The 10,603-nt window shown below is 47.5% G+C and overlaps 1 protein-coding gene across 1 annotated transcript; it reads right to left on the bottom strand.

Annotated features, from left to right (window-relative positions):
• Positions 1-251: 251 nt before the first annotated feature.
• IFT70B (intraflagellar transport 70B) lies at positions 252-5,010 on the bottom strand. The gene has a single exon (XM_004476831.4). It carries the CDS (start codon positions 3,923-3,925, stop codon positions 1,928-1,930), a length of 1,998 nt encoding a protein of 665 aa, XP_004476888.2. The 5' UTR covers positions 3,926-5,010; the 3' UTR covers positions 252-1,927.
• Between the last annotated feature and the right edge of the window lie 5,593 nt (positions 5,011-10,603).

The raw sequence follows: 10,603 nt of genomic DNA, 5'->3' as shown, positions 1-10,603 counted from the left end.
GGTGGGTGCCTCTCTGGAGCCAGGAAATCCCAACTGCCCAATGGCAAGGGGTTAAGAACTGTTCTGAAAAACTAAATTACACATACAAGCACACCACAAACACAGCACCTGGATAAATAAACTGGCTGAATAAAGTTTGGGGCTATTTGCAAAAAAAGGTGTCTGGAAATCGTTTACTTTTGGGTGGTTAACATTACTTGCACTTTATGCCTTTTTTTTCTTCAAGAAAAAGTGGCTTCTTGTAGAAGAAATGGACAAAAGAAAAATCAGAATTTTAATGTGATGACAGAAAATAAGATTCCAGTTCATTTTCTTTGCAGATATTAACAGATTGAGGAGATTGAAAGGCGCACAGAGCTACTGCACAAAAAGGCAACAGTTTCGCAACAAAAGTTAAAAAAAAGAAGAGTAAAGGAACATTATCTGGAGATAGAATGTGCAATGGGATACACTGAAGAGGTTATTAAACAATGATTGTCTTCCAAATATGGGATTAAACCATTAATGGTAAACGGTAACAATTCAGATAATTCAGATTAAAAGTGCCATGAATTCAAGACCACATATTGGACTTCACAATGAACCAAATTCTCCGATAGATTTGAACAATTTCAGCACCTAAGGGTCATGCTACAGAGGAATTATGCTAAGCATACTTCATCTGGGTACCTATGTGGCTGCTAATTGGTTGCTTCTTGAAGGAAAAAAATCATCACCACCTTATGGCAGGGATTCCCTATTTTTCGGTAGAAAGCTATAGAGATGAACCATAAGAAATTTCTCTTTTTTGTAGGTCAAAAAATTTCAAAATCAGCAATGTCATTTGATCCAGCCTAATAATTTTGCTTTCTTCTAAACCAGGTAAAGTGGAGACCAACAATTACATTTACAAAGAAGGGGTAGGGAAAACAAATAGTAAAGATCTTATAGAATTGAGAAAATAAAATGCCTTAGCAAAATGATTGGAGTTCCCACTGGGAGGTTGTGCATTTTACCAGGTAAGATTTCAAAATCCAGTGATTGACCGTTCTATCTGTGATGTCAGTAGAAGTTTGGAGTAATGGGAATAGCATAGAATATTTTTCCTTACCAAGAGGCTAAAACATGGGAACAGCCCCAACATTAACATGACCTAAGTTGCAAACACTAGAATAGGAATGAAGAACTGATATCTAAGGCCACCTGTGCTATTAATTACTTAAAGATCAATGAAAACAATGATTACCCCACCCACCCCAAAAGAGAGTGAGCTTCTCCTGTTCATATATTCAAATGATTAATAAATGGAGCAAAAGAAAACCATGGACATTTGTCAACTTTTGCTTACGTCCATTGAATTACAGCATCATACCTTTTGTTTGGACACTACTTCCCAATAAATCTTGAACAATTTTTTTTTTAAAAGCATATAGAACATAGAGAATTTTGCTTGATAAAGTATTATATATATATTGGACTACCTGCAAAAAGTTCAAAAAACCATGCAATAGTCTGCATTCCAAATTAATATGAGGATATCTTGTGAGCACAGACAACAAAATACCTGAAATGATTATTAAAGCCCAACTGCACCATGTGAACTACTCTGTTTGTGATTTAATAGAACTTATTCCCTGCATGATATAATCTTGTGCAGGGGTCCCTCAAACACAGCAAAGCACACAAGGAAGAGGGAGCAGAGGCAGTAGAAGCTCTATTACATACAACTAATCAACTTCCTCCATCAGTTACCAATTTTTCATAAATCCTTCTAAGAGTCAAGATCTTTTTATCATTTTTATTTTGTGAGGATTCTCAAAGGTTTATTTTTATTATAATTTTAAAGTGTACAAAGTTCAACATGTAAAAATTTTTAAATTCCAAAGGCTAAATACAGATAAAACAGTGCTAAATATAAAGCCTTTATAAGAGCCATTATCAGACATTACTACATATTCCATCCTATAATCTCATAAATTAGAGCTCTTAACTGTCTGGACTCATAGGTGACTGTATTCTTTCCAATATGCATTCTTTCTTCTTCCAGAGGTTGTTCAATAACTGCAGGTATGTTTCTGCCATAAAGTTCACAGTGTTCTAGAAACTGGACACATTCTTGAATAACAGTATCACGCAGCATGACAGTGTGTTTTGACATGTTTTCTAATAAGGACAGGAAGCACCTTTTGGCATAGTACCAGGTATCTGTTCCCAGTTTTTTATTATAAGGCTCCAAGCTTTTGATAACCCGAGAAATACCAAAGTCATAATTTCCTTTGGCACAATAAAGTGTTCCTATCACCAAATTCACAATGCAGAGATGGTAGATTTTCTTGTCTGGGTCATCATAGGAGAGCTGTTCCTCTTCCTTTTCGATTTTCCTCATCAGCTCCTCAGCTTCTTCATTTTGACTTGTCATAATGTATGAAACACAGAGGTTAGCTAACACAATCGCACTGACATTCAGGATGTTATCATAATGCTTCTTGACTATGGGCTCATAAAAACCAATGGCTTCTTTGTATTTGTTTTCCTGCATGAACAGAACATGAGCCACATTGAGTTTCCATACATCATGGTCATTACAGAATTCCACGGATTTGCGGAAGATCTTTTCTACCATTGGATAATTTTCAAGGTTCCAGTAGATCTTTGCTTGGGCCATCAACACAGGAATGTATTTCTCAAGGGTTTCATCGTATTCATTCACGGCCTTTTTGACAGCTTCATCATCTCTATTGTGTCTGGCTTCCTGTACTTGTACGGTGAGTTTCCGGAGCTGCTCAGTCAGCATCCCTGCTAGTTCATCAAGCCTAATGAAAGCCTCTTCAGGAGCTGTCTGGCAAGTGATCATGGCATCCAGAAAGTCATAAAGATACGGTGTGAGGAACTTGTAAGTCAAGTGGGCGTTTTCTGCCAGGACATCTGCTGCCAGGTCAAAATACTCATACTTACAGTAGAGAAGCAACAGGTTGCCAAAAGTCTCAGGGGGAAAGGGGTTCTGTTGGAGCAAAAACTGCAGCTTTTCAAATCCTTCCGTGGGCCTGGCATCCATGTTCATTAGGGCCTGGTTGTGCAGGGTCACAGGGTCCAACTCTTCCTCTGCCCTAGGTGGCATGTCAGTGAGGGCTTCCTGGGCAGCCTCGTAGTTTCTCAGCTGGAATTCTATGGCTGCCTTGAGGTTGAAGGCTTCCACCAGAGCAGTCTGGTGGAGGACTAAGGTGTTGCCTACACTGCGAACATCAATGCCCTCGGTGGTCATGCCCACACCTAGTTCTGGGTGCTGGCGGATGCCACGCTCAATAATGTCCGCGATATGTTTCAGAGCTGGGGCATAGCGTCGGCTGCTGTAGTAGGCCAACGCCAGGTTGTAGGAAAGGTCAGGCCGGTAGCCCGAGGCCTGCAGAGCCGCAGAGAACTTGGAACACGCCGCTTCATACTGCCCTTCCTTGTAGAGCAAGCAACCCAGGTTGACCTGGCCGTCGGGATCGCTCTCGCCCCCACTCTCGTCCCCTGCATCCCCACTCAGTAGCTGCTCCACCAGGCTCCGCGCCCCGGGCAGATCGCCCTCGCTGTACTTGATAGCGGCTTGGAGGCGAAGCACCCGGCTATGGTAGGCGGGGTTGTCCAGGAGGAGGAAGGCCACCCGGGTGGCGTCTGGGTAAAGGCAGGCTTTGTACAGGGCCTGGGCCTGGTACAGGCGGTACTGCTCTACTTCGGGGTGCAGCAGGCCCAGCTGCTCGTAGCACTCGGCCGCCAGCGCGAACTCCTGCAGGCGGTAGTAGCAGTAGCCCAGCAGTGACAGGCCGGCGCGACTCCTCGGGCTCCGCTGGAGCTCTCCGCCCAGCAGCTGCACCGCCTCGGCGTAGCGGGAATCCCGGATGAGCCGGTACACGGCCGCGGTGAACTCCCCATCCGGGATCTGCGTACTGCTCAGTGCGGCCATAACCGCCAAGAACGTTGCGCGTCCTCGTTACCACGGAAACAACGCGACCGGAAACGGAAGTCTGCAGAAAAGTTTTTTTCCCGTGTTCTGAAAGTTACTTTGCAGCGGAAGGAACCGGGTGTTATCAGAAAGGTGTCACAAAAGTGATTTTCCCCATTTTCGGTTTTAGTATCCAGGGTTTCCCAGGCTGCGGAGAGGGCCCTTAACCAGTAAGTTCACTGTGGGAGACTCTACTTTCCGGCATGCACCATTCCAGCCGATTTCCCCCACCCCTTCGGGACGTAGCCACGCTGCATGCTGGGAGGTGTAGTCTCACCGGACGCGCCCGTGGCCGTGAAGGACGAGGATTTTAGGAACTATCCTCTTTAAAGGGTAGCGGTTGTGTGTGACGTCCTTCGTGCAACCTCGGCCCTGACACGGGGAGTAAAGGTAACAGCCCGAAGCGCCTTGTGTGTTTGAGCCTCATACACTCTGTGGTGCATATAGGCGATATCGTTTCCCGTTTAGTTTTTGTGAAAGGAAAGGAATGGAATGGAATGGAAAAGGCGAAATAGCTTCCTGAAATTCACCGCAAATTAGGGTAGGCTTGGATTTTAAACTGCCGTGAGGACAAATTTTCTACGAACGGCATAGTGTAGTGACCAGAACCCCTTAGTTTGGCCTTTTCCAAAATCGTTTCCTCTTGACGAGAGGAGAGTGCAATGAATCCTGTCTCACTGATAGATTCTAATGTCTCCTTTTTTTTTTTTTTTTTCATTTTCAAATCGCAAATAGCCGTTTTATCGTTTTTATTGCATAACAACCATTAATGAAGCCGGGATGTCTCGGAAGCCACACGGCGGAGCTGCGACCCTAGGGACCGCAGACACGAAGGGGCCACTTCCACCTCGGTCTGCAGCTGGTCCTCGGCCGCCCCCTCACCCCAGTGGCCTTCCCGGGCACAACTCACCTCCCCGGCTCCCACGCGCTGGGGGCCAAGGATCCCGTCCCCTTTCCACGGGCCCAGGTCTGCAGGGGTGAAGCCGGCTTGAAGCCGGGGTCAGGTCCGCACTGAGCAACCCGGCACCCCACGATGCCCCCGCCCCCGCCCAGGCCCGCGAATCTTTTACTGCCTCTGGGCCAGCGCTGACCTACAAAGCAAACGGAGGGGCCGCCCCTCCCGGCACCACGTGGGGCCACTGGCCAGGAGGGGTCTGGGTGGTGCAGGAGTGAAGTGACATCTTAGAAGAGGACACTGAGCGATCACTGGGGGCGCGCTTGGGGGTGCAGACCCAGGCACGAGATGGGGAAGAAGATGGGGTGGGGGCTGCCTCTACCCCTCCCACCAACTCCCCAGTCCTGGAAGCTGCAGCCTCCCCCGGGAGCCAGGCCGGGGGAGAGGCAGACGCTGGTGCGGCAGGCAGGACCCCAAGGTGGGGGCTCTGAAGGCGCGGAGAGTCTGAGGCTGGCCCTTGTGGGAGGTCTCCCCTCAGGGTGGAGGCCCTGTCTGCAACCCAGAGAAAGCGGGGAGACGGCGTTTCCTCCAGAAATCCGCCGGGCTATTGTTACTCTTTCCGAGGCCAAGCAGTTTTCCAGGAGGCCGTAACAACCAAAAATAATAATAACCCCCCTCCCCGGACAACAAGAATTCTGGAAAAACAGCTGCCGCAGCTATCGCACAGGAGGAAGAATCAGGGTCAGGAACCTCGAAGATTTAATTTAGGGTGTGCACCCGCGCACGGGGCCCGCCAGCTCCGGCCCCGGCCCTGCCCGCGGGGCCGCCCTCGCCCTCAGCTCCCCGGGGGCTCAATCCGTCCTCAAGCAGCTCCGGCTCGGGTAGGGGTCGAGAGCGGCAGCGCGGGCGCGGCGCCCAGGCCCCCTCCTCCAGTCCTCGCTGGCCGGGGCTGCTCTGGTCCTGCCGGGGCGCCCACAGCCCATCTGCTCGCACGGGCTGGCGTTGCGGGGGTGTGGGGGTGGCCTGGGCCTGGAAAGTTCCTCCGCCGTCGCCCACTCCCCAAGAGCCCGATTAAGGCGCTGGGGGGGAGGGGGGCTGGGGGTGCCGCCCTGGCTCTTCCCGCCGCCCCGGCCCTGGCGCAGCAGTACGGGCCAGGCCTTCCGGCGCGCGCTTGTTTTGCACGAAGTGGCCCGAGAAGCCGTGGACTCGGGCGGGAGCCTGCGCTGAGGGCCGCGGCCCGCCCCCGCACAGCCGGGGCACTCGCAGGGCTTGCAGGGGCGCTCGCGCGCCTTGCCAGGGGGCCGTCGATCCCCGGGCCCGCGCGGGGAGTTTCGACGTTTCCAGGAACCCGCGGCGCAGGCCCCAAGCCCTGGCGGGTCGGGAGCCTTCTGGAGAAGCGGGTCGGGCCCTGCGGCCGCCCTGTGCGCCCTAGGGGGCTGCCTTTCCTGCCCGGCAGCAGGGCCCCGCTTCCGGGGAAATCGTAAACACAAATTGCTGGTGTTTCCCCAACTAGGGAACTGGGGGTGAGGAGGTGGATGGATGGAGAGGGGACCAACCCGCTGTTTTTTTGCTTCAAAAATTATGTATCTTCATGTCACCATCGTTTTTCCTTAGAGCACAAACACCCAATTTGGCTTGGTGTAATAATATTAGCTGGAGCTCCCTTAAACGGAGCCATTCCAGAGAATTAAGTTGTGAAATCTACTCTATTATATCCATAAAGGAGAATGCTTTCATTGTAAATTCAGGTTATAAAGAAACTATACCTGAGCCGCCAGCCTCCCTTCCGGATTTGCTACTTGAAGGCTTGTCAAATTACTTCAAAATGTTGGCCTACCCTCTCCGTTTGTCATGGCAACAAAAACTAGAAGTGGCAACATTTCTTTTAATAGCCTGAAAAGGTCAGAAACCACCACCACAAGGGGGTGTAAATTTTAAAAAGCACCCCCCCACACACCTCTTCTCTGCGTTGGGAAGGGCGGTTATTATTTTCCCAATTAATTTGCGTACAAAAATAATAATAAATCTACACAGGCCGCGACTTCCTTCAGGTCCACCTCACTCCCCGGCTGGGGCCCTGGGTGCAGCGTGGGTGGACTGCACACCTAGAGGACAGCAGACGCGTGCCTGAGCTGCGCTCGCTCCTGTGGCCCTCCTGCCGGCCCCTGCCTCTCCTCTCCTTTTTTTTTTTAAAAGATTTATTTATTTATTTAATTTCCCCCCCTCCCCTGGTTGTCTGTTCTTGGTGTCTATTTGCTGCGTCTTGCTTCTTTGTCCACTTCTGTTGTCGTCAGCGGCACGGGAAGTGTGGGCGGCGCCATTCCTGGGCAGGCTGCACTTTCTTTTCACGCTGGGCGGCTTTCCTCACGGGCGCACTCCTTGCGCGGGGGACACCCCTGCGTGGCACGGCACTCCTTGCGCGCATCAGCACTACGCATGGCCAGCTCCACACGGGTCAAGGAGGCCCGGGGTTTGAACCGCGGACCTCCCATATGGTAAACGGACGCCCTAACCACTGGGCCAAAGTCCGTTTCCTCCTCTCCTTTTTAATAAGCACATGTTGGCATTTAAATTTAGCCCTACCCACTGCCCTAACCACTGCCGTCGTCCTCCAACATTCATTGCCAATGGGAAGTATAGGAGAAATTCATCAACTATTCTTTTCAAGGGAAAAAAATGGAAGTTTAAAATATTTACCTTTCCCTGTGTTCTGTTACTTTTCTAACTCTTGTAACCCTGGTAAATTAGTTGCCTACTGAATTAGTTAGCCCTACTTAATTAGTTAGGATGGCTATGTGTGTTTTCCCATTAAAATAAAATTTTAAAATTTTGGTTTGGGCAGCAGAAATGTGAAATTCCTGGCCTGATTTGCAGTTGTGAGCGGACATTAGGAAGTGACTAGTGGGGTTGGTTCAGCACCTAGTCAGTCACCTGGTAAAGCTAGGGGAGACTTCAGTAGGCCTCTGCATACTCATACCATAAAGTGACTGACTTTGTGTACCCATTCATTCTTCTCCATTAGGAATTCATTTGCCTGACCTGTGTCCTTCTCATGGGCTGGACAAGGAGCCTCCCACTGCATCAGTACCAAGAACAGGACAAGCTGCAGCCATTTCAGAGAGGTTGATTGCTGCTCTGAACCACCCCAGATCACAAGAAAAATCAGCTAAGCAAGACCGCTATAACTCCACCCCAAGACTTCTTCTTCTTACCCCATCTCCAGCTGCAGCCCTGAGGGTCTTCAGCCCAGGGGGTACATGAACGGAGAGATGCTGGCTAGTGTTGCTCAATAATTGGGGAGAGGGGGTCTTTTTCTTTATTCCTGCCTAGCTGACACCTCTCCCTTAGAAACTCATGCTCAGTATTTTAAAATTCTTTATGGATTGTGCTGTTGCTTTGAATAGGTTGCTATTAAGTTGCAGTAAGATGACAGCAGGAGAAAAGTAAAGTTATATCTTTAGCCTTACTCTCTTTTGCAGTGTAGTCTTTGCATCATGAAAGCATTCACCTCCAAATTATTTCCATTTGAAATTGTTCTTTCAAAAAAGACTTTCTGGCCACATCTGAGCAACAAGGAGGCTCCCAGGAGGCAACTCTTAGGCACCTGTAATACTAGGCTAAGTTTCAGTTTCAGGAGTAAAGGTTCATATGCAGTCATCAATTTCAAGGGCCCATCAGTGGACCATCCTCCTTCACTAGTCATTGTCTCTGTACTTGGGGGATTGTTGCTGATCTATTAGAGAATGTGGCAGAGCTCCCTAGAATGGGAATGTGATATTCCTTTGGTTATTGTGTGAATCTCCACCCACCGTGACAATGCCCCATGAACATTTAAACATAATTATATGCCTTATATATATGCCCAGGTGAGCTTCCTCCCATGTATCCCCTGTCACTGACACCCCACACCAGTGATTCTCCTCTGCCATAGTTGTAACCCTACTGTAATCCAAAACTTCTTAAAAAATGAAGCCAATAAAATAAATATGATTAATAAGAAAATAAATAATGATAGTTTTAAAAATAAGAAATAAAATAAAATTTTTTAAAATCTGGTATAATGAAAATAATGAAAAAATATTTTTTAAAAATTTTTGACATTTTCCCTTTCATCACTATAAGATCTGTTGACCTATACATACAGTGGCATTGTCTTCCATTTATTCCCCCAGTGTCTTACTTTTTTTTTTTTTTTCATTTTGGCCTCTCTCTAAGCCAAATTCAACATATAAATACTTCCTCCCCAGTGTGAGACATGACTCCCAGCGCTGAGCCTCCCTGGCACTGAGATATCTACCAAGGACCAACTTGCAATGCAACTGAAAAAAGACCTTGATCAAAAGAGGGAAAAGGCAAAGACAAATGAGTTTGTATGGCTAAGAGATGTTAAAGTGAGCCAGGATGTCATTCCAGAGATTATGCTTATGCACATCTCAGCAGGATCTCTTTGACTGCCAAAGTAGATACTACTGCAAATAGGGGGGCTCCTAAGGGCTCTGGAGACATCCAGACTCTATAGTCAGGGCAGATAGCTGAGGAGTTTGGTGCCTTGCCAGAGTATTTATGCTCCCAAGAGTGACAGAGTTGGACTCAGTTGTGGTTTCTCTACTCACAGCTCTTCTGTCCTATTTTTACCTATTATTAGTACTAGAGGTGGTAGGTATATATCCAAAGAACTTAAGTCTTTGGGCTTTCCATGTGCCAGCTGGGCCCTGAATCTCCTCAGAGTTGTTACAGCTACTCTCCAGTTCATTGGTCTCATCCAGGACAACTAACATAGAGGTGATGATGGACAACTAGCATACCAAGGAACCAAGAGAGTCTACAACTGCAGGCAAGAGAGTCCCATCCAGCGGCCCTATGGGATCACAGCCCCCTCTCAATTAAAGGTGGAGTGGACATCACCATCCCAGAATCCTCAGTATTGGGGAATAAACTATAGACTAAAGTAGACTTACTGGTATTCTAACTATAGACTTATTGTGATTCTAGCAATAGCAGAAATTTTATCAATGATGTGGAGGCAGTGGCCACTGGAGTTTCTGAGGGCAGGGAGAGGGAAAAACATGTAATACGGGGGCATTTTGGGGACTTGGGAATTGTCCTGAATGGCATTGCAATGACAGATACAGGCCATTATAAATCTTGCCATAACCTACAGAATTGTGTGGGAGAGAGAGTAAACAACAATGTAAACTTTAGTCCACACTTAGTGGCAATACTCAAAAACATGTTCATCAATTGCAGTGAATGTACCTAACTAATGAAAGATTTGTTAATTTGGGGAAATGTGGAAGGTATTGGGAGCAGGGCCTAAGGGAATCCCCTGTATTTTTTATGCAATATTTGTATAATCTAAGTATCTTTGAAAACTTTTTAAAAATAAAATTGGAAAAAAAAAAAGACTTTCCGTTTTCCCTCCAATTTCAATGATCTCTATAGGTATCAGTGATGGTTCTCCTCTTTGGGCTGGTGCATATCTCTGAGTTTGGCAGTGAAGTGGGTAGGAGAGAGACAGTTCTTTGTCTTCCTCTTTATTTCATGTAATGCTGCTCCTGAGGCCTGGCTTGAAAAGAGCAGGACATTTGGCTTAGACAGATGGAGGGCAGGGTCATTTTCAAAATGAAATGAGTGCACAAATTCCCCTGTGAAATTGGCATGGCCATCGCTGCTGCTACAATAGACTGGCTTTTATTTAGTTTCTGATAGCAATCTTAATCTATCTGGGGACTAGATTAAGTTTT

The sequence above is a fragment of the Dasypus novemcinctus genome, chromosome 7 (assembly GCF_030445035.2).
Source record: "Dasypus novemcinctus isolate mDasNov1 chromosome 7, mDasNov1.1.hap2, whole genome shotgun sequence".
NCBI lineage: Eukaryota > Metazoa > Chordata > Mammalia > Cingulata > Dasypodidae > Dasypus > Dasypus novemcinctus.
The sequence above is the reverse complement of the archived record's forward strand: the minus strand, read 5'-3'. Positions and strand labels throughout refer to the sequence as shown.

What these genes read in the sequence shown, in the direction of transcription:
- IFT70B (XM_004476831.4), bottom strand. Translation starts at nt 3,925, where the DNA reads ATGGCCGCACTGAGCAGTACGCAGATCCCGGATGGGGAGTTCACCGCG.